This window comes from Simochromis diagramma, unplaced genomic scaffold (assembly GCF_900408965.1).
Source record: "Simochromis diagramma unplaced genomic scaffold, fSimDia1.1 OVJJ01000565.1, whole genome shotgun sequence".
Lineage (NCBI taxonomy): Eukaryota > Metazoa > Chordata > Actinopteri > Cichliformes > Cichlidae > Simochromis > Simochromis diagramma.
In genome coordinates, this window is record NW_024387304.1 from 3,602,311 (window position 1) to 3,625,897 (window position 23,587).

The 23,587-nt window shown below is 39.0% G+C and overlaps 1 protein-coding gene across 1 annotated transcript; it reads left to right on the top strand.

The window, feature by feature from the left end:
- Positions 1-14,816: 14,816 nt before the first annotated feature.
- saraf (store-operated calcium entry-associated regulatory factor) lies at positions 14,817-21,024 on the top strand. The gene is made up of 7 exons (XM_040004145.1): positions 14,817-15,391; positions 16,267-16,445; positions 17,103-17,292; positions 17,375-17,650; positions 17,911-18,064; positions 18,179-18,264; positions 19,656-21,024. Exons 1-7 carry the CDS (start codon positions 15,325-15,327, stop codon positions 19,679-19,681), a joined length of 978 nt encoding a protein of 325 aa, XP_039860079.1. The 5' UTR covers positions 14,817-15,324; the 3' UTR covers positions 19,682-21,024.
- Positions 21,025-23,587: the final 2,563 nt, after the last annotated feature.

The following is a 23,587-nucleotide window of genomic DNA, read 5'->3' on the forward strand; positions in this document are numbered from 1 at the left end:
TAGATGGCACTCATGATCAGAAAGGTTGCCGACCCCTGCTGTAGTCTCTGTAAGCTCATTTTGTTAATGTTTTTATTTTTTTGTTTATCAATTTTATTATTCATATTATTGTCTATATACACACACACACACACACAGAAACTTCAGAGACACAAATCCATCCACATCCACCCCACCCACTGAAGTGTGGATAGACAGGTGCCCCCCTATAGGACGGAGTGATCCCGGGACGCGTTGAATCCATCACCAGATCACCAGCGAGCCCCAATGACAGACATGATGCAGGAAAAGGAGTTAAGAAGACCTCCCTGCTTCCCTGCGTGTCCGTGTTGAAAATAGCCTGCTGGGTGCATGTGTTAAATGTAGATGTGTTGTTCTTCAATTTTGCAATATAATTATAACTTTGGAAATAAGTGCAAATCTCGTATTGCTACAGTCAATAAGACGATTGTTCATAGCTCCCGCTTTAAAATACATAACCTGACCTCATGAAAGGTAACAATTCAATGATAAAAACGGCATCCTTTAAATACAGTGGCACACTGTAAGGATAATTCTGGCTATAAAGCCTCTGTATTTATATGAATTTCCTTTCTCAAAATGTTCTCCTGACAACAGTTGAAAATATGACAACTTTGCAGCTGTTGGAAAGCTGTGTTATTAACATAAAACACCTGTATCTGCAACACATTCACAGTGGATGAGACACAAATGCAGAAGACAAAGCTTCTGGGTAAAAGACAAAAATCCAAATCTTTAGTCAAAAGATTTGGATTTTGACTAATTGGTTAAAAAAGAAAGTGGTTAAAAAAGAAAGACAACCAATCCACTAAACAGTGTACAGGGGTCATCAAATAGTAGTTCAATGAGTAGAGATTATTGGAAAGAAATTAACATGATTCACTGGTATTTGGCGGTTAGTCTTCGATGGCCCTCAGCAGAACAGAACCCCAACAGTGATTGACCCCCGGAGTCTAGATGCTAGTGGTGGAGATGAAAATGGGGGGATGAGAGGCGGTGATGGAGAGGAGGTGGGTTGCACAAAGGAGAATGACAGATGCGCAGTGAGAGTTAAAGTACATAGTGTGAATGCTGATAGGCCTGAAGAAGGCTGGGAGAAAGATCATTGGACTAGACCGATGATGTCGTAAACAACCTGACAGCATGGGAAAGTGGAAGTAATGTAAAGCTTAGATTTAGCCGGCAACACCTGGGAGCAGACACATGTGAGACTATAGTTCTTCCTTATCCTTTAAATTACCATTTTATAATTGTTCGTTAAAATGACTGTAACTCCATCATTGTTTTTGCTAGAGAGAAAATGCAAAGTGTTTCGAAAAGAAGAGAAGCTGAGCTTTACATAGATATTTGGTGTATTGCAGTAGCATTAAGCATTCACAAGCTACTGCTGTCTGAACACAGAAAAATCAACTCCGCTTAGATTTTACCATGGATGCTTTGCACTACTGTAACTCCTCAACCATTTGGGCTAGAGAGAAATTTCAAATGGTTACTGAACAATGAGAAGACAAGCTACACAAAACTCTATGGTGCACCATTGCACGAGCAGTGACAGTCTATACACGGGTAAGAATTGATGACACATGGAGTACAGAGAGGCAGGTGTAGAGAAGTGGCAAAGACCAAAGACGCCTGGAGATTTGTTATATAAAAGGAACAATATATAAAAAAAACTGGGTGAGCTAGGCTCAAAAACATTTTTTGTACATATTTAGTATGGTTCATATTTAAAGTTGATGTTGTGTTACTTTTTGTTCATGTTGAATATCAGTTTCCACTTAACTATAAATCTGAAAAAATGCAGTCAATTTTCTTTCCACTTTAAGCTGTTGTTACATTGTCACAACAATACAGTAGTGTAAAATAATTGTGAGATATTGAAAGCTGAGGTTAATCTGAAAGAAGGGGCAAAAGGATTCACTCTTAGTTTCTGACACTTTTACAACCAAATTGATCAAATAAATCCAGGCGGCCTAAATGATACTGGGTAAAATAATAATTAAAAAAAAAAAAAAAAAAAAAAAAAACAGGGGGGGGGGTTTGAACTTGTGCAGATCTTCATTACAAAAGAACACTGAAACTGAAAAACATTAAAACAAAAAATTAACAAAGGGTCACAGCTGAGTATATTTATTGAATTACCACCAATTACAAAAAAGGAAAAACTTGTAAAGGCAGCAAAGTAAACTGAGCAGAATACAGAAAGGAAAGTGATTACAAAATAAATAAGGTAATGACTTCAACCTCTACCTGGATTACTTAAATATTTTATAAATTCAGTTCAGTTCAATTCAATTTTATTTATATAGCGCCAAATCACAACAGTTGCCTCAAGGCGCTTTATATTGTAAGGTAGACCCTATAATAATACATATACAGAGAGAACCTCAGCAATCATATGACCCCCTGTGAGCAAGCACTTTGGTGACAGTGGGAAGGAAAAACTCCCTTTTAACAGGAAGAAACCTCCGGCAGAACCAGGCTCAGGGAGGGGCGGGGCCATCTGCTGCGACTGAGAGAAGGAAGACGGGACAAAAGACATGCTGTGGAAGAGAGACAGAGATTAATAACATTATTATCATTATTATTATTATTAACACATAGTGAATGAGAAAGGTGACTGAAGAAGAAATACTTAATGCATCATGGGAATCTCCCAGCATCCTCCCCCCTATTGCACCATAGCTTAGCGAGATGTTAGTGAGTGGGTCTAACATCTCAGGGTCACCTGATTCAGCCCTAACGATATGCTTCAGCAAAAAGGAAAGTTTTAAACCTAATCTCAAAAGTCCATCCGTCAATGTCTGTCAGCTGAATTCAAATTGGAAGCTGGTTGAACAGAAGAGGGGCCTGAAAGCTGAACACTCTGCCTCCTATTCTACATTTACAAATCCACCAACATTTTGTCTTTAGATTAGACTGTCTTTTTGGGAATTCCTCAGTTTACTCTGCCCAGTTAGCTGGTCCAGTAGTCTTCCTTCCTTCTTTTCAGGTTATTTCACACGTATATTTGGCATCTCCCCGTCAGTGGACGAAATGTGATCCTGTAGTCCACAAAAACTTGAAACACAACAGTCAACTTAAATCCTGTCTTGAGATTGGTTATTGTTTTGTCCAGCATTAGTCCAAATTCTAAAGACACCTTTTTTTTTTCTTTTTTTTTTTGTCTGAGTAAGACTCATAAGTCCAACTCCAGGTCCAGTCTTGTCTGCTGTAGAGGACTTGTTTTTGAGAACCTGCACTTTATTGGAAAGCTTTTTTTCCCCATCTAATCCAAATATCACTTTTTGAAGAAATTCAGATGTGTATCACAGGTTCTTAGGCTATCTCAAGTTTAAACCATAGATCAAGTGTGTGTGTGTGTAGAAAATAATATGAATCAAAGCCAAGTGATGATACCAGCATTTTCAGGGAGATCCATCTCATCTGCTGCCTCATGCCTCACAATGTAGATGCCCAACACTATTTTCTTAATTTGTCTCACAGCGCCAGAATCAGTACTGCATGGCAGAAAGTGCACACACATTAACACTTATACCTATAATATAAATTGGCAGTATTATATGGAGTGCCAGGACTGCCATAATGCATTAATTAAATACACCATTAAATAATTAATTAAATGTGGCAATAATTAATTAAAATTGGAATTAATTAATTAAATAAATAGTTATGACACATGTAATTAATTAATTATTGACACATTTAATTAATTATTGACACATTTAATTAATTATTGACACATTTAATTAATTATTTAATGATATATTTATTTATTTCATTTTGGCAGTCATGGCGCCTGGCTCTCATCATGAAATAATTTTATCTGTCAGCCTCACCCATCAAACTCAGGGGGCGGGGTTAACGCTGATCGAGTCAAAACCATTGCTTTGGCCTGGTGGCCATTGTTTCTAGCACACAACAACCGGCATGTGGAAGCTAACAGAACTGAACTTTGAAAAACCCTGTTTGTGTGTCACCAAATACCGTTTTAATATTTTTTTAGCCGAGAATGTAGTGGTTTAATCTTCATGTGTCTGGTCGGTTTGTCAAGATACAGCCTCTTTGCAAAAGTGCTTCGATGATTTCGGAGATGTCTGCCCAGTCTCACGGCAAAGCGTGGGATAGACCCGCTCGCCTCGCAAGCAATCCCACCGACAAAGCGCAGGCCCCGGTACACAGCTGTAGTAACCCCCGCTGACTTCTTTTACTAAGGTTATATTTATCGGTGTTTTATTTCCTGATGTTCTTATGTGTCCTACGTGTTTCAGTATAATTCTGAATTATAACTAACATTAAAAACATGTTTAAGGAGGAGAGAGAGCAAATAAATCTGTTTAACATCTGATCTTTGGGTTTTTGTTCAGTAATCAGCGTGACCTGTGTATAAACGCATAAAAGAGATAACGTTGGTGTTTCCGTCATGTAGTAACTGCTGGCTTTAACTGTACAAAGGTTGTTCGACACTATGAAACACATACAGACTTCATGATGTTCGGCTAATATTTTTATTGTGAATATTAATCATGCTGACCTCGCTCTGTAGACCACGGAGCGAGGTCAGCATATCCACGATATCCTCAACTCCATGAGTTAACACAAAGTTTCCCAGCTGACTATCTAACTTCCAACTATTCCAGAGACGTGAAAATTTACAGCATAAAGAAAAGTGTAAGAGACTCAGCAGCAGATTAGAATAACAGTTATACATTTAATAAATCACCAAATGAATCCAAGAAACGAGCAAACCTGTTCCGACAATTTGAGTTTGTATTCCCTCAGCTGCAGACTCGCTGCTGTTTAAATGTTTGAAAAGGAAGATTGGATATAAAAAACGTCAAACATAGACTCAGTCTGCCTTCACATTTGATATGAGGCCAGCACGTATAGTGGCTGTGTCCTGTTTTAAGATCATACATGTAAAATTGTTGTCTGACCTCCGTCGATCCAGCCGCTCAGAGTCCGTGGTTACCATGGTTACTGCATAAGCAGCTATAATGTTAACAGCTGGCACTGAGGAAACCTACACCAGCATGGGTGTTTATGTTTTCATTGCAAAAGAACTGTCTGAATGGTTAACTGAAGTTAACTTGGATAAATTATAGTTAAGGAGATTCACAGATAACGCCTACGTGAGCTGCGACTGTTCACCTGAAATCAGCAGGCTATTACTGAAATACATGTGCTATATCATAAACTATGATATAAATAGGGAGGTCCTATTAACATGTTTAGTTTTAAAGGACACCTTCCTGCCTTTAGTCTCCTTCATGAGCAGTATTAGTTTTCTTCTAACATCCAGAAGTCTGCACCATGTGTTTCATAGTTTGTAACAAGCCTTTGACAGGTAAACATAACATGACCGAAAAAGCAAAAAAAAAAAAAAAAAAAAGAGAGAGAGTGTTGACATAAGAAGAGAAAATGCTCTCAATTATGGAGACAGGCAAATGGTTCATTTATGTTTGATGTGTGTTTATTCCTCCCTAAATATCGTCGGTGAAGTTTGCCATGCACGTCAGATTTTCCTGCGCATTTTTTATACCTCTGCCAACAGAGAGAGAAAAAAATCACATTCTAACAGACAGCTGGTGCTTAGAATACAGTTGAATAACTATTAAAAAACAGATGATATTTAAATGATAGTTCAGTCTAACACATGTGCCAGTGAACCATTAAACGTCTGTGAAACTATGCAGTTATGAAACGTAACTTTAACCTCAGCCAAACCGATTTGCTCAGTTGTAAATAAAACAGCGAAGTAAACGTGACCCGACAGACAGAACCTGAGTGAATGAAGTCCAGCGTTTAACCACTGAGAGCTAAAACTCAGCTGAGGTTTCAAAGCTGTGTGCCGGTGATTGGACATCAGCCGCTGATGAAGCTGCTTCGCCTATAAAGTGCTCTGTAAGGAAACAAGCTCCAGCAGCTCTGCGCTCGGGGAAAACACTATATTTACTTATCTTGTGCAGAAAAATGCGCTGACATTGCTTTATATCGAGTACCGGCTGCCCGGTTAAACTGTGACTATCACCAGGTAACGTAGGCGTGTTTCTTGAATTAGCAGCAGGTGTTAAACAGCTGACAGATGAGGAGGAGGATGCATGCAGGTAAACTGAGGGTCTGTTGAGCTGATCGCTGGTTTCGTGAGAAAAATGTCAGCTCGTTCTTTATGTTACAGAAGCACAGAGACACAAGACCAGGCGGAAAGAGACGATCGTTCGGTGAAAATGAGAATCTGCGAATGCAACATGTGGAACACGGAGAGTGGAATATGTAAACAAACCGGTTAACGTAACCCCCTGGGTGCACTCTGCATGCTAATTGTTAGCAGAGCTAGTGAAATCTCTGAAAACATCTGAGCACTTTTGCAAACATGTTCTATGTTGACAACCTGACCAGACATACGTCGCGACATTCGCGGCTAAAACACTGTTAAAAGTGTAGCTGGTGACAGAAAAACGGGGTATTTTAAAACTACACCACCACCATTGCTGCCTGTGATTTGATCTGCATTCTGGGATACCTGGCTGCCCCAAGTCTACACAAGCAATCGATTATCTAGGATCGACCTGTTTTGACTTACTTTGCACGGCAACCAATCAAATGTTAGAGAAGCTGCATGGGCAGCGTTAACCCCGCCCCCTGAGTTTGATGGGTGAGGCTGACAGATAAAATTATTTCATGATGAGAGCCAGGCGCCAGGACTGCCAAAATGAAATAAATAAATATATCATTAAATAATTAATTAAATGTGTCAATAATTAATTAATTACATGTGTCATAACTATTTATTTAATTAATTAATTCCAATTTTAATTAATTATTGCTACATTTAATTAATTATTTAATGGTGTATTTAATTAATGCATTATGGCAGTCCTGGCACTCCACAGTATTAATGAAACAATTTACAAATGATATAAGGTTGGTAATTATCTATATTTTCCATTTTCAGTAAATCCTAAGAGAAGATCAGAACCATCAATGAATAAACAGTAAGTAAGATTTAGTGTATATTAACACTCATAACTTGTTTGCACCACAGATCTCTTGTCTTATTGTGGTTCATGGAGAAAAAATTCCATGGTTTACTAGTGGAGAAAAATGGCAGTATTAATAGCACACTGATAATAGTTCCACCTCAACCATAACTCAAAAGTCCCATTTTCTGTATAAACAATGTGGACAGGTTTTTAAAATCAAAAAATGCTGTGTAAATTTTTTTTTTTTACAGATTTTCTTTGTCAGTTGGGCTCCAACGGTGTTGCAACTTACAAGAACTCTTTAATATGGCTGTCAGGATCTTCATTTAATTAGAGCCGCAATGCTTTCAGTATGTTGCCCCACCTTACTTCAATTGTGTGAAAGACTGTTTTTAAACTAATTATTTTATTTACACTATCCTGTAAATGTACATATATTCTCTGCACAAGACACATTTTATATATGCAACCTGTATAGCTCTTGTCCTATTTCCAGGATCATTGTTGCATTATTATTATTTTTTTAATCAACATTCTGTGCAGAAGAAAAATGAAGCATCAAACGCTCCTTTTTAAGTCCACAGATCCTTAAGCAGAAACCCTGGAATAAGAAAGTTTAGAATCACAGACATGATAGCTGCTACCTCTGGGATTTTACATTTCATCAAGCAGACTAAAATATATAAAGCCTGGTTATGTCAAACTTGCTTCCTGAGGTTTACACCTCAGTGTCAAGAGCTTAAACAATCACAAACTCATTCAACATGCACACCTTGTGCATGGTTGCCATGATCTGTCTGATATTGTGTCCTGCTGTCCCCCCTTCTTTTTAAACACCCATAGTAGTTTGCTGGAGTAATGCTCCAGTTGGACCAAAAAGATTTAGACTAGAGGACTGTGGTGATGCGGGTGAACTCTGCATTAACCTGAAAACACATATTAGCCAAGTGTATCTCAGAGCAAGCTAAAACTGATGCTGATCAGCTATAACATATTCTAGGTAAGAACATCTGGTTTTGGTTGGAAGTTTTCAGGTGCAGAGTCACTGACTAGTATGTTGTATGTTATACAGAATGAGTATTGCAATATAAGCAGAACAAGCGTATAATGCCCACTCTTTTTATCGTATTCACAAGAATTACAGCTACAATCAATTTCTGATGCCAGTCCATGTAGTATGTCTCCCTTAAGCTTGGAGCTTGGACTTAGAAGTGTGCTGCTGCTGTAGAACGCTCGATTCGCTCTCTCTAAACTAAATCTGTATCTCATAACTGAACTGAGATATTTTGAAGTTTGATGGCCATGGATGGGATCTAAGGGTAGAGCTGTGTCTCCTCCAACTCCTCCTCTTGCACTGAAAAAAAAGGGATTGGCCAGCTCTAGGATTTACGTAAGCATCATGTATTTAACACAAGTGCCTCATGCTTTAAAGTTAAGTGTAACTATATAGCGTAGAAACTACATGATATGCAGAGAGGCTAGATTAAATTGTTCATATCATGTTCGAGTGAAGTAAGTCAATAATATAGCAATGTTAAATCCGGCGACACTGCACGGGATTTCAGTCTTGCGCGCTTTGGATCGTGGTCTCAGTCAAGTCGAGCAGCCACCTCTACTTTTTTTGGTATACCGAAAAAAAGTAAATTGGCTGGTTGTTACATTAAAAAAGTCTAACTTGTAATTTGAACACAATAATTTCATGTTTCTATGAACGTAATTAAATCATGAAGGATCTGTACGAAATTCAACAACTTAATTTGTTCTTGTGGCGATGACATGATACAATCTAGTAAGAGTGGTTAGTTGCTGAACTCATGAAATTCATAAGATTGCACGCGATGTCAAACTACAGGAAAATCACTGGAGTTATAAGAGGCAGACAACCATACACACACAAAACAAAAAAATTCTGCATCAAGCCTCGAAATCATAGCTTTCCTACTTTTGTTAAGCCTGGATTGGTGGCATCGTGGTTAATGCTGTTGCTTCACAGTAAGAAGGTCCTGGATTCAAATCCGCAATATGGCTAGTTTGCAGTGGTTTCTCTCTGGGTCTACTGGTTTCCTCCCACAGTTAAAAGTCATGCAGTTATTATAGTTAGGTTAATTGGTGATTCTAAATTACCTGTAAATGCAAATGGTTGTTTGTCATGTGATAGACAGGGTTATTTCCCAGCCAGGATAAAGATAGGAGGATGGTAGTTGTTGTAGATCCATTCAACTTTCATGGTAACCAGACTCTAGACTTTGTTGAACATTATGTAGTATTTAGGTGACCAAGTAGTACTGCAGTAAAAGTTATTGAATAGTGGTGAAATAAAATGACAAAATTGTGAAGGATTAAAATATTCCAAGAGCTCAACTTACTTCATCTAAACATGTTTCAATTGCGTTTTTGAACACAAAATGCACAGGTTTACTGAATATGAAAAAATTGTGTTGATTTAACTAAGTTGTTTACATTTCTGCCAAAGCAAAACATTTGTGTGCAACCAATGTCCACTACTGAATTAAGTAAATCCAACATGGCCTTTATTTCAGTGTGTCTGACTCATTCTGAAGGTAAATAACTTTAACCGTCTTTGATTTCTGAAGTTGCTGACAAGTTCACAAACTCATTGTCAAACTCACTGTCTCTATCCTTCAGTCTGAAATTGCCAGAGTAGTGACAAAGTTCCTTCTAATCTCTTCAGCTGAATCAGGTATTCCAGTGGGCAGAATTAACTTTGATGCATTGTCAACTCCAAGGACAACTCTCAGGACTGCAGCCATCTTGTGTTCACTCTGATAAAAAAGGACACATTTCTTAAGGAAACTGTTTTTTCACCAGTGTTGTATTGAGTTTAAATTTGAAATGAGAAAACCATTGCATTTCTATATGATCTAAATTTGTTTTATTTCTTGTATCTTTCCTCTCTTCCCTCTTTTTTCCCCTTCACTTTCATTTCTGGCATTTCCCCCTCTGCTTTAAAAACAGGTTTGTATGACAGCCAATAATAACAATATCATAACAATGACAAAAATATTGGCATTGGCCAGTGGTACCTCTCCACCTCCTAGTAGATAAACCTTTCAATTTCAAATCAATTGCAATATTCTATGTTGCTTTAGGCAAGTTACCTAAAATCCAATAAATCAGACAATATTTATGTTTCTTGCGTGAAACAATAGATTGCAAACCTGGAAGTCATTAATATGCAAACACAAGGAAATCTTTAAATCCTCACATGAAAAAAAGATTGTTTGACCATCAAAACTTGTATTTGGTGTAAATTTGCAGAACAGGCTATATGACTACTAGCAAGCTTGTCGACTATATCATTATAGTCTGTCTGTCAGTGCGCCCCAGGGTGGCTGTGGCTACAATGTAGCTTGCCATCACCAGTGTGTGAATGAGTGGATGACAGGTTGTGTAAAGCGCTTTGGGGTCCTTAGGGACTAGAAAAGCGCTATACAAATACAGGCCATTTACCTTTTTTAAAAAATTTTTTATTTACCATTATGCCCAAGTAGCTGAAGAGACTTAAGTATGGGAACATATTGAAATGTTTTGTTGAACCTTGCCTCTAGAACATACTCAACAGGTTCCACAACATTAAACTTTTCCTCACAGAATTGCTTAAGTTTGAAATCTGATGCTAGTGGACGTCCCTAGCTTGGACCAAAGGACTGTTGCTAGAAATGGCAAGGCTGAGTTCCTTAATTATAACCTGAAGATTATACTTAAAAAAATCTCAACCGTTGTATTATGTGATATCAGTGCTGTAGCAGAGGCAAAAATGAAACCTTCAAGTAACTTTTGAGAAATTGGACAAGCCAATTTTTTAATCAATTTTTCATTTGGTACAACTTCACATAAATTATGTAACTTCTATGTCAGAGGCAATTTCTCCAAGATAAGTTGACTGTTCTTCGCATAACTGAGGTGCTCAATTTTCATCACCATCACAAGAGTTTGCAGTTCGTCTTGTAATCGGAAGGTTGCCGGTTCGAGCCCCGGCTCGGACAGTCTCGGTCGTTGTGCCCTTGGGCAAGACACTTCACCCGTTGCCTAGAACATAAATATCTGGTATTGGAAGAATCAAAATTTCAGTATCAATCCACACACCACTATTTTTCAATGTGTTTCCAGTCTGTGAACTGCAGGTCCTGAGCTAGTGATGAGCAAATGAAGCTTTCTGAAGCACTGAAGCTTGTATTGAAAAACGATTTCAACACAGTTCCCCTTGGTGACATCTGGTGGCCAAAAATATGAAGAGCAGCTTGAACCTACAACTTGTAATGAACTGCTTCATTATGCCCAATTAACAGAGCTGAATTGACAGCCTCTGTTTGATATCATGTGACAGTTCTGTCTGATATCGGGCTGATATGGTGTTTTGAAGGTGTATTTTTTGTTGAAAAAATGATGTTATACCCATTTTAATAATATTGATGAATACATTTTCCTTGTTTAAACATGTGCCATGGTGTGTTCTCCTTTTGCTTGTGACTTCTTGATGGTTTTTTACTAATTAAAAAAAAAAAACCCACACAATAAATAACAATGTACAACACATTATAATAGCTTGGGAGTATGCTTGTACTGTGAGGCCACGTGATTATGCAATTACCAGCGGACAGATTCGTTTATATAAAATATACCAAGGGCGTAGATTTGGTTTTGGCATTGGTGGGGACGGATGATTCAACCACCGAACCCTGCCCTGTTTCTTTTTTTCCCCTTTTTGTCTTTGCTTCCTTCTTGATAAAAAGGAGAAATATACTTGCCTACATATGCTATTCTACATGCTTTTAAACCATTTAAAATTACAATTCATAGTTTTACATTTGAAATTATATAATGTTAAATTACTATTAAACAAATGACTGACTAAGTATTTTAGGCTTTAGTTTACTTCAGCCATATTTCATATAAATCAGGCATCATACAAACATAAAAATAGCTTCAAATACAGTCATGACAATAAAAGAATATGACTTTAAGGAATTAACAACATTACTTCAGTTATAGTACACCAACATCTCTTATACATTAGCACTAAGGGAACACTGAATGACCTGCTGGTTTTTGTCCATAAAGCTACTCATCTAAGATTACCACAAAGTAAAAGATCTCTCAGCAAAATTATGCAACATTTTAGGCACTGTTGGGATTTTTTATTCCAAACATGAACTACTGTTACAGCAACAGACATGGACTACTAGTGTCCCACACAACAACTCAATGTCCACTATGTGAAGGGGCCACACACATGCCTTCTCCTCTCGTTAACTGAGGTAAACTGCTGGCATATCTATATATACACACATCTATACTGTCCAGTCTCTCCTGGTGGACATGGCATACAGCAGCATTGTTTAATCTCATTCGAGTCACTGTTAACCTTACCCATCTTTTTAGTCTTCTGAGAGCACTGAAGCTTCTTTTAGCCTCAGTACATGCGTTTTATCCTCAGATTAAAATTATTATTATTATTATTATTATTATTATTATTATTATTATCATTATTATTATGTCCTTGATGTGCCTCAGCTTTGGCCCAGGCTCTTCCCCTCTGACTGCACTAGGACATATTGCCACCTGATAAAATAACACACTGATTCATGCCATATAAAAAGTGAGACATGTCAATTCAGATTCTTTGTCAAACATACACTAATGAATCAATTTACATCAGCAGCTGACAATTGTCATGATAATAAATACTAGTTATAGCACCAAATCATCAGTCAGTCACCTGTGACCTCGCCTCTTCACCTCTGTCTGAGCTACAACATGGCAGAGCTGCCTGTCACCTGATAAATAACAATGACACATTCCAAATACATGCAGTCACACATGTGCTTCAAATACAGTAATTGAACCATCAAGTCATCATCCAATTTCACCTGTGATCTTGTATCACCATTGTTGGTTGCAAAATCATGACTACCACATGATATTTTGTCTCAAAAATTAACCCTATGAATATGTCAGTACCATTAGGATGAAATTATTGTGTCACCAACATTTAACGTTAGATATATAATGTTAACAGCCTCTGTAAACTAATATCCTGGCTGCTCGAGGCTGCTGTTTTCTCCGACAGCTTCAATCAAAATTAGAAATGCTGCTGTGGGAGACTGAGATAACTAATAGTGCCGCCTGCATAGCCTGTAACGTTATTGTGACGGATACATTTTATGAGTGAACTTGGCTTTAAGTGACTTACAGGTAGTGATGTGACGTTCTGTATCGAGGCTTCGAAGCTTGTGTCGAGTAATGGAGGGGGCGTTTCCGCGATGCGCGTATCGAAGCTTGCTTCATTTATGGGAGGAGCTGAAAATGATGACGTCCGAAGCCTCGCTGCCCGGCTGTACCACGTGACTGGTTCATGAAGTGGTTCGAATTTGCCGCGAGCTATGACAGAAATATAAACCCCTCAGGCTTCATTCAAAATGTGGGTGTTTGATGGAGAGTTGCGGTTAGTGAGAGTTTGGAGACAGTTTGGAGGTTTATGAGAGTGAGGAGAGAAAGTCAGGAGAAAATGGAGCCAGCTAAGAAGAGGAGGATGTCCTCCCCTGTGTGGGAACATTTTGATCTTATATCTCCCAACAAGGTATGTACATTTCTACAGAAGATGTATTTTCATAATACTGATGGTGCAATACAATTTATGTTAAGCGGCTTTACTTTTGTACAAGGTGAAGTGTTTGCTATGTGCCAGGGAGCTGGGATATAACAACAACACCTCATCCATGCTTAGGCACTACAGAGCTTTGCATGAGAATAAGGGGAACACCGATTGTGGAGCAAGACCAGGTGAGCATCAAATGCCATGATAATATAGCATGCAGTAATGTTACTAAATGAGATAACGATATTATACAGCTGTTATAAGTTACGTGTGTGATATTTATATTTGTGCTTTGTTTTTGTTTTCTTTCCTCAGGAGAACAATCTCAAATAGATGAAGACCTGGTTAGCATGGTGATTGAGGACTCACAGCCATTTAGCATTGTGGAGGACAAAGGATTTAAAAGATGTGTTAAATCATTAAATCCTAGCTATGTTCTCCCCACTAAAAAGGTCATAAAAGCAGTGAAAATTTAGTTTTTACAGAATAAAATGTGAACAGGCAGGACTGAGCCTCAGTGTGTAGCTGTCCATACCTCAACGTTACAAAAGCACCACCACTGTCCACACCCCAACCACACCTCACCTCACAGTAAATGATAATTTCCATTTTAAGCATTTCCAAATAATCATTTTCCATACTGCCAGTATAAATATACACAGTATACTGCCAACACTACAATATAGATGCTTTACACACTCCTTTTGTTGTTGACATTTACAGGTTGTGTGCAAAAGGCCACACTCTTCAAATTCATGCCAACTAATATTTTTACGTCCAGTAGGTGTCCTACTAGAGCAAATGAAGCTTCAAGAAGCTTTGCGCTGGGATGAACCAATTGGATGAAAAGCTTCAGTGCTTCATGAAGCTTCATCTGCCCATCACTACTTACAGGTTTCTTTGAAAAATACTTTCTTATATCCAGGTTCTTCCTTTTTGCTGCCATCCTCCTCTCCTCCTCGCAGCGCAGGCTTGCCGCTGCTAAAACTAAACAGAGCTCCCTGAAAGGCACAGCCAATCACATTGGCCATATTTGTCACATGACGTAGGACTCCAGTAGAGAACGTAATTTAACTCTTTCTGCACCGCTGGGTGAATGAGACGTCGACAGATGTTTTTTTCTTTCTATCGGGTTTGTTTTTCTTTACTCGAAGAGATCAAATTATTGGTGGGGACAATTCAAAAATCGCTGGATATTGGTGGGGACATGTCCCTTCCGTCCATGCCAAATCTACGCCCTTGAAATATACTATACCTTCTATAACTATAACTATGATTATTTCTTATCTAGACTTTAGACCTGGGAGCAGAAATGCTTATGAACTGTTTTTTATTTAGGAATAGGCAGAGCATCCTCTTTTTGTCTGGCTCCATGTCTCTGATTACGATGGACGGCATTGATCACGTGACTCTGTTGAGAAGACCTGAACCTCGACAGTTTCTGAAGCAGTGTTGATTGTTTTGACACATGTGCCGGAGCTTTGCCGTCATTATCCCGAGCAAACTGCCCCTGCCTTTTTCTCTCTTTCTCTCTCACAAACACACGGACGTGCCACAGTGCAGCCGTGCACGTTCCTCATTGGTCCCAGGAAGCGAAAAACAGGTGACGCAACACGGAAGTATCGGCAGCAGAGTCTTCGGGTTGTGGTGTGTTTATCGAGGCTGTGTGTGTGAAGGCTCTTGGAGAAACAACGACGCGACATGAAGGTGTTTTTTTCCGGTGTACTGCTGCTCCTGTGTGCGCGGCACACCGACAGCTGGGATGACGGTGGGTTGGCGTTTAGTGTCCGCTTCTTTTACGCTGCTCTTCATTTCCGGTGAACTGAGCGATCGCCTGCCAAAACTGATTTCCGGTATTTGCCAAAAACGGATTGTTCCTATTTAAACTGATATAAATAACTTGTTGATCTGTAACATGTCAAATGTATCCCCCATAAATGCTATCAAGTCACAAACAACGCTCCTGTCACAAGTTAGAAGCCGCAATCAGTCTTTGGCCGTGACTTTTATTTATTTATTTTTATTTATCCAGTTAAAAAAAAATCTCGTTGACATTAAAAATGTCTTTTTTAAAGAGTAATCTGACAAAGAGGACAGCAGAAATTGCAATAAATATAACAAAAAAAAACCCCTAATATAAACATATTTTAAGTGGACAAAAAGGACCGGATTGGTTATAATGTAGGTACAATACTAGGACGTTATAAAGATACTTGAAAAACAGGTAATTTTTAGATATTATATATAACCCCTTTGTGTAAACCCTGTTCACCAAAGTCTATTTACCAACATATGTAAAGATATTACACGTAAAAACAGAGGGAAACACTGGAAATCAATTTTTGGCAGACAATCACTTTTTGGCACAACACTGGTTACCGAGATGCTCCCCTGTTTAGGAAATACACCACAAACTAGTGACAAACACGCTGTGCATGCATGTTTGTCAGCAATGGTAGGTTATATGATGAGTATGGCACTACATGATGTCATAAAGAACAGCGTACAGAAAATGCTGGTTGATTCAGGACTAACGAGTCAAAGTTTGTTCCCGAAGAAGAGCTTTAGTGTGTCTAAAGCGACATGACTGTGATTTGTGTAATCCTAGCGTGGAAATCAGCCCTTGCCTTTTGTCACCTGCAGGCAGTGTACTGCTGCGGGACATCCAGGCACTGACTCTGTACAGGAACCGGTACACCACAGCCAGGCGCTCTAGCCCGATCCCTCAGCTCAAGTGTGTTGGAGGGTCAGCGGGCTGCCACGCCTTCGTCCCAGAGGTGGTTCAGTGTGTGAATAAAGGCTGGAATGGAGTCGATGTGCAGGTGAGGGACCTACTGGTGCTGTACTGTGTGAAATGAGCTCAGTAGGACTGATTCAGCTGCTTTATTTCAATTTTTGAAGAAATGACTCCTGTGTGTGCTGTGCATATTAAAATGTTCATCTCAGACAGTGGTAGGCCAACCCAAACTACAAGGACATTATTTCTACAGGCGACAACGAGGAGAGGTGGTTTGAGCCTTAATCTTTATTGTCGTTTCCATGTTTTTTTGGCACCACTGGCTGTAGGATGGTCTGCATGTTCAATTTCAGTAATATGTATGTGTTGACGGGCACATTCTGTCACATTCAGGCAGTTTAATCTTGTCAGCACAACTGCTCATGAAAAAAAACAAAATCTGACAAATTAAATTGGGACTTTTTCTAATCTGAAATTTTGCACTTCAAAACTTGAGCAAGATTTGAGAAACTTGTGTGGGGAATCTCATCCTTGACAGATATGGGACACCTGCAAAATAGAAGACCTCACATTTTCCTTTTATTTTGTGTCTTTAAACTAAGTTCAAATGCAAGAATGTCTAAGTGGTGAGAGTGAAGTTTAAATGAGGTATTGTACCGTGTGTATGAGTAACCCTCAAACTTGTTATGCTTAAATACATTTTAGACTGATGGGGTGTCTCTTGTTCTGCTGTGTGTCACAGTGGGAGTGTAGGACTGACATGGACAACACACATCGATTTGGTCACATTGAGGTGAGCTGTGAGGGCTACAGTCACCCTGCTGATGCCTACATACTGAAAGGGTCTTGTGGGCTGGAGTACACACTGGAACTGACTGAAGAGGGCCAGAGGAGGGCTCACAGTAGTAGGGGTTCCCGCGGTGGGTTTAAAGGTAGGAGGATTAGTGACGCAGGTTTTCATTTTTACACAAGGATTAGTTGTCTAAGAATGTTCTTTGTTGTTTTGTCTGTCAGATCTCTGGGGATTTGCCTCCAGTTTCTTTACTGGTTCATCAGAATATGGGCAGCAGCAGCATGACCGTCAGAGCTCTTACACTGCAGGCACTCAGGACTCAGGAGGACTGCTGGTTGTTGCTGTGCTTCTGCTCTTAGCCTATGGCATCCATAAACTGTTCCTAAGTGGGAACACCACTGGGGGGCAAGATGGTGGACCAGCTACACATTCTGGACACAATTACCATGGCTCCATGGGTGGACCACCCCCACCAGGATTCAAACCAGACTACACAGGTAGTTGATGCAAAATGACGACGTGCGGAGATGTAGACGGTGTGGTCTGCACATTTGTCAAAGCAGCACATCCTTTTGGTAGAGCGGACCTTGTATTCTGTATTATTTTAGGGTCTTTACTGTACAACATAAAGCACCTTGAGGTGACTGCTGTTGCGATTTGGTGCTAAAGAAATGAGACGAGTCTTATTTTATGTAATTTAGGCTGCATTGCATGGGAAAAAAAAAAAAGTTTTGATCAGTTCTTGTTTTCTGCTCAGACTACCCTGGAGCCAACCCCAGTTATGGTTTCCACAGTGATTACACTCACAGACACCAGTACCCAGGAGGCCAGGCAGCTCCCGGCACAGGAGGTGGTTTCTGGACTGGAATGGGAATAGGCGGGGTGCTTGGATATCTTTTTGGTGGTCAGAGGTTAGTAAAGGGGTGGAAGGAGAGAGAATAATGGAAAACGGAGACTATGGACTTATGTTTCACCTTCCTGTCTTCAGGATATTCATGCTGTGTTCCATCTCATGTATTCTGCAGGAGCCAGCCCTACAATTCTAACTACTCCACTCACACTAACAGACCTGCCAGAGAACCTCCCTCTTCTGGGACACGCATTACTTCAGGTACCAAGACTGTATCTTATTAGAAGGGACACAGAAACAGTTTGCACATGTTACCTACCTACCTTTGTGATTCTTATAGCCCTTTTCCATTAGTACCTATCCGGGTCAGCTCGACACGGTTTGTCCAAGAAATCAGTTTGTCCTATCTTTCCGATATAGTGTGTTAATCCTATCCATCAGAACTTTTCTGTGGTCATACGCCATAATGTTTTGGAGAAAGACACTTTTTTTTGGTCTCTGTACACCACCACAGTGGATTGTAAATTTAAAAAAAAAATCAATTCATGATTGAAATGCAGACTTTCAGCTTTAATTGCAAGGGTTTTCCCAAGATTTGCATTACAGACAGTTTTATAGACAGTCCAAATTAATGGAAGAATTGATGAGTACTTTCAAGGCCAGGTGAGACCTGGTCCCTTCTTATTTCATGACAAATGAAGCAGACATGACCATTCTGACGTTGATTTAGAGCGTTGAATTTCTATTTTTAAAATTACTGCTCATGTAATTTTAATGCATTTGAAATATGAGACCCACAGAGAAACTTGGGTAAGATGTGGCGTAAAAATATTCATAGTTGGTAGTAAGGAGCCCAAAGTGTGCCAAGAAAATACCCCCCGCCATTATACCGCCACTGCCAGAAGCCTCAATGCAAGCAAGGGTGGATTTATGCTTTCATGCCAAATTCTGACTCTACCTTCTGAACGTTTCAGCAGAAATCAAGACGCAGGTTTTTCCAGTCTTCACGTGAGCTGTAGTGTAAAACTTGGAGTGGTCTTCTGCTGGTTTGAACTTCAGCCTGTAACTGTCTGATTAGATACCTGGTTTAACGAGCAGTTTGAACATGTGAACCTAATAAAGCGTCTGAGTGTGAATACCAGTCTTAGCTGATCAGAGCAGGATATTAAATGGTTTTTAAAGCTGTGCCTCCATCCACACGGTCACATTGATCTGCTGATTCACCTGCTTAGTTACGTGAATTACATTTTTTTTTTTTCTTGGTTTAAAAACTAACTGAGAGAACCATTAGTGCAATTAATGTCATGCTCATGTCAAGCTGCGTACCACAGCTGATGCTAGCTAGTTTGATAAATGATGTTATACCAGTTGATACATTTTGCTGCATGACTGTGTGTCTGAGCCATTAAGCTGCTGGTTTAGCTGCTCTTAAGTGAATGAAAAACACATCAGCTACATCCATACAAACAATCCCAAACAACTTTATATTACATGTTATAATGATATAAGCATTAATATCTCCAAGCACAGAAGCAGGATCACCGCACCCACAATAAATGAACAATTCCTCCCTTTTTTCAATGAGCATGCCAGTAAGTGTTCAGTGCAAATGGCTACAACTGACTGACTCCTGTTTGTTTTTTGTTCTTTAGGTTTTGGAGGAACCAAAAGAAGATAGAAGCCCCCCCACACACACACACATTTTCTGCAGTGGACAGAATATGACTAAGTGCATTGATCTGTTTGCTGCTTGCAGGCTGTAATCCTTTCTTCAAGCAGAGACGTCCAAACGTTACTGCTCGGTTGTGTGTTTCTTGGAGAGCTTGCTGTGGTTCAGTAGTTTCTGTCAGCGTGTGGTTTGGATTTTAGCCTAAAAGTTTTACCATCCAGCATAAGAAGCTTGTAGGGCTTTATTAAAACGATAATAATGTTTCATTGATAATTACTGGATTTGGGGGTTTTTTGTAGGCAAGTTAAATATTTGAACTCTTTTAACTGCAACCTTCTGCTCAAATGTTTGTATCTTTTACGGTGTTCCTCTGCTGATGCACCTTTTCCCTTCCAATAAATGAAATATTAGAATTGACAAAATGGTTAATAAAATGGTGTGTACTGCTGCTCTCTGGCTTTGTGCATCAGCTAAGAAAAAACCTTAGTCTTTAGACTCATGGAGAAAATCCACCTTTCAATCATCTGTGCATACTCATCACTGGATGAGTTTGCACTAGGGCTGTGTGATATGACCAAAATCTCATATCCCGATATAAAACATTTCTCATCCTGATAAAGATATATATCACAAAATAGTGGTTTTTGTGTAAATTCTGTGAATCTCAGGCAACTCGACTTGTTTTTAGCTAGGCGTCGTGTACCTGGCATCGAGTGTTTTGACAGATACATGAAACTATATATTTTTAGATATACGTTGTAACGGCCATCATTTTCTTTGTATTTATTACATGGTGTGTTGCGGGGAAAAACCTGGCGGCTCTTTTTTGCTTCTCATCCATAAACTCTCTCCATACTCTTTCACGTGATTCTTGCATAGGTGGTAGAAGAGATTTGTTGTGTTTGAGTCTGTGTTGGGGACTGGTTTGCGGCATAATTTGCACAGTACAGTTTTCTGGTCAGACTGTGTCAGACTTTTGCATAACCAAACCATTTCCGTGCTACAGAGACATGGTTTGCATAACCAAACCATGTCCCCTTGTAGGAATAAGGTCCTCGATCGGTTTTGACTGGTCCTTCTGTTTGGAGCTGCCTGGTTCTGCCTCATCTTCACTGGCCATGCTGGTATTCTCTGTGAGTGTAAGCGCCATTTATAGTTACTTCATGTTTTTATTTGAGGTAATTTGTTTGATGCACATTCTGAAGTTTGATGTTTGAGGATAATGTATATCATTTCAGTTTATTTTGAAAACTCATCAGGATCTTGAGCTTTATTGTGAAAGATTTATGTGGAAAATAAACGAGCGGACGGCGGAGCCACACAATGGTTTTACCGTCGCTGTTGCTAACGAACCAACGGCTAAGAAGTTGCTTGTCCGTCTGTAGTGTGGTTATTTTAAATATAAGAGAAAGAGAACTTAACATATAATATGAAATGATCAATGTTTTCATATCGATATATTCATTTTGATACATATCGTCATATCAAACAGCCTCAGTCACTTGATAAGGAATCCCTTGTCATCCCCCCAGCCGCTGTTTGTGAGGCCCTGGTTGTGCCTTTATAAAGCGTTACAGGAAAAGCTGTCGATATTTAAGAAATGTTTCTGATCACACTCAACAACACATCAAGGTAGAAAACTGATTTCTACAATCCTCATTTTAATTGCATAATTTAAAATATCAAAACAAAGTGTGCACACTTCCTGCTTTCCAGAACGTATGAGATGTACAGGCACAGATGGGCCCACACTAAATACAAATAAATACAGTGCAGGGCACTGGTGTGCGCCCTGGTGCCTGTATTATGTGAAAAAAGGTTAACATTGACTAGTAATGGATCACTTTTATTCAGAGTAGTGAATAAGTATTTAGACTCTTTACATAAATTATAATCCTACAAAACAGTCTTACATTAATTTCATATGAAAATATATTCAAAATAGCAAGTAAAGTAAAACATTCTTTAACATTATGTTCCTTTTCACGATATATTAATTATTCAATGATAAATGCTGATTGGCTAATGTACTTTAATGTTGCATATGACACAGTACGGTCATATTAATGTTACACTGATGATCTGACACAACAAATGTTAGATGAAAAGCATCAGACACAAAGTCTTTTACAATTGTGTCAGCCTCTCACATATGTTCTCAGGCTGATCTGCTTTCTTGCAGCTTGTGAAAGTTGTAAGAAAGCAAAGTTGGTTGCATTTAATAGACTTACATTTGTTTATATTAGCTAGCTACTGACGGGACTAAAACTAAAAATTAGTCACTTTCGTACTGCCCCTCACTGCAACAATGAGTTTTATGTTAAGAAACTAAGGATATACTGTTTACTTTCACTGTCTGTCTCTTTGGCAGTTGGTGGTTCATTACATTACATTAAATACATAACATTACATCTACGGGTGCAGCTAGTCAAACAATGACACTTGCTGTTTAAGAGATCATATGACTGATGGGGTTTTGCTGACTAAGTGCCTTTTTTATTTTATTTTGTGATTTAGGGCTATATAAATACAACTGAATAGTAGAACAAGACAGAGAAATACTTCTACATCACAGCAGTCTTTTGCCCTCACTATGTCCAAAAGATTCAAGTGTCAGAGGGCTTATGTTAGCAGCTGTGCAGAGATTCTGCACAACTGCTAACATAATATGGATCGCACGAGAGCCCACACAATTTGCAAATCATGTTCAAGATATCAAATCATCCTTTTTGCTGCTGATTCCTAAATCAAATAAGAAAATTACACTGGATCTTGCGGGAAGATTTATTTTTAGAGATTAATAGAAAGATGTGGACGTAATGCATCTGAACGGTTGCTTTGGGGATCCTCATCCTTATGTACAGGTCAAGAGAGGAGTTGACTGTATGTATGTGACAGGGAGAGAAATTTTTAGAGCTGCAATGTCTCTAAAGAGATTTTATTTATTCTCAAGGATCATTAGATTTGATGACTGGGAATCAAGATCGGTTATAAGGCAGGGATAATCTGCACTGTGGGACAACTTCATGACACTAGGCCCACGAATGGTTTAAAGGCAAGGCAAGGCAATTTTATTTGTATAGCACACTTTCAGCACAAGGCAATTCAAGGTGCTTTACATCAGCGGTCCCCAACCCCCGGGCCTCGGACGTTTGGTACCGGGCCACGAGAGTTGAGGCTCAGATGTGAAATGTATGGTTTTCAGGGTTTTTATCGGTTTTCAGCGTTATTTTGTTATCGTTTTTATCGTTAACTCGGTTTTCCTGAAAATAATGTCGGGCATAAACCGGTCCGTGCCGCAAAAAAGGTTGGGGACCGCTGCTTTACATGATTAAAAATAAAACACTATAAAAGTAAAATACAAGAAAGCATTTACAATAAAACAATAATCAAGACAATAATTTATATGAAAAATTAAAACAAACAAGTAGAGAGCCATAATAGGATCAGTTACTCATAAGCAAGTCTAAATAAGTAAGTTTTAATTTTAGACTTAAAAGAGTTCAGTGTCTCTGCAGCTTTGCATTCTCCCGATAATGTGTTCCAGATGTGAGGAGCATAGAAACTAAAAGCTGCTTCTCCATGCTTAGTTCTGGTTCTAGGGACGGTCAATAAACGAGAGCTGGAGGACCTAACTGATCTGGATGGTTTGTACCATGATAGCAGATCTCTAATGTACAACCCATTCAAGGATTTATAAACTAATAAAAGCACTTTAAAGTCTATTCTCTGAGCTACAGGGAGCCAGTGTAATGACTTAAGAACTGGAGTAATGTGCTCTATTTTCTTGGTTCTAGTGAGAACACGAGCAGCAGCGTTCTGAATCAGCTGCAGTTGTCTAATTGATTTTTTGGGTAAACCTGTGAAGATACTGTTACAGTAATCAAGGTGGCTAGAGATAAATGCATGGATGAG

Excerpts from the sequence above, each read along its gene's own strand:
- saraf (XM_040004145.1), top strand. The coding sequence starts at position 15,325 with ATGAAGGTGTTTTTTTCCGGTGTACTGCTGCTCCTGTGTGCGCGGCAC. Across the intron at positions 15,392-16,266 it reads CACCGACAGCTGGGATGACG|GCAGTGTACTGCTGCGGGAC; the intron begins GTGGGTTGGCGT and ends TGTCACCTGCAG. Across the intron at positions 18,065-18,178 it reads TATCTTTTTGGTGGTCAGAG|GAGCCAGCCCTACAATTCTA; the intron begins GTTAGTAAAGGG and ends TGTATTCTGCAG.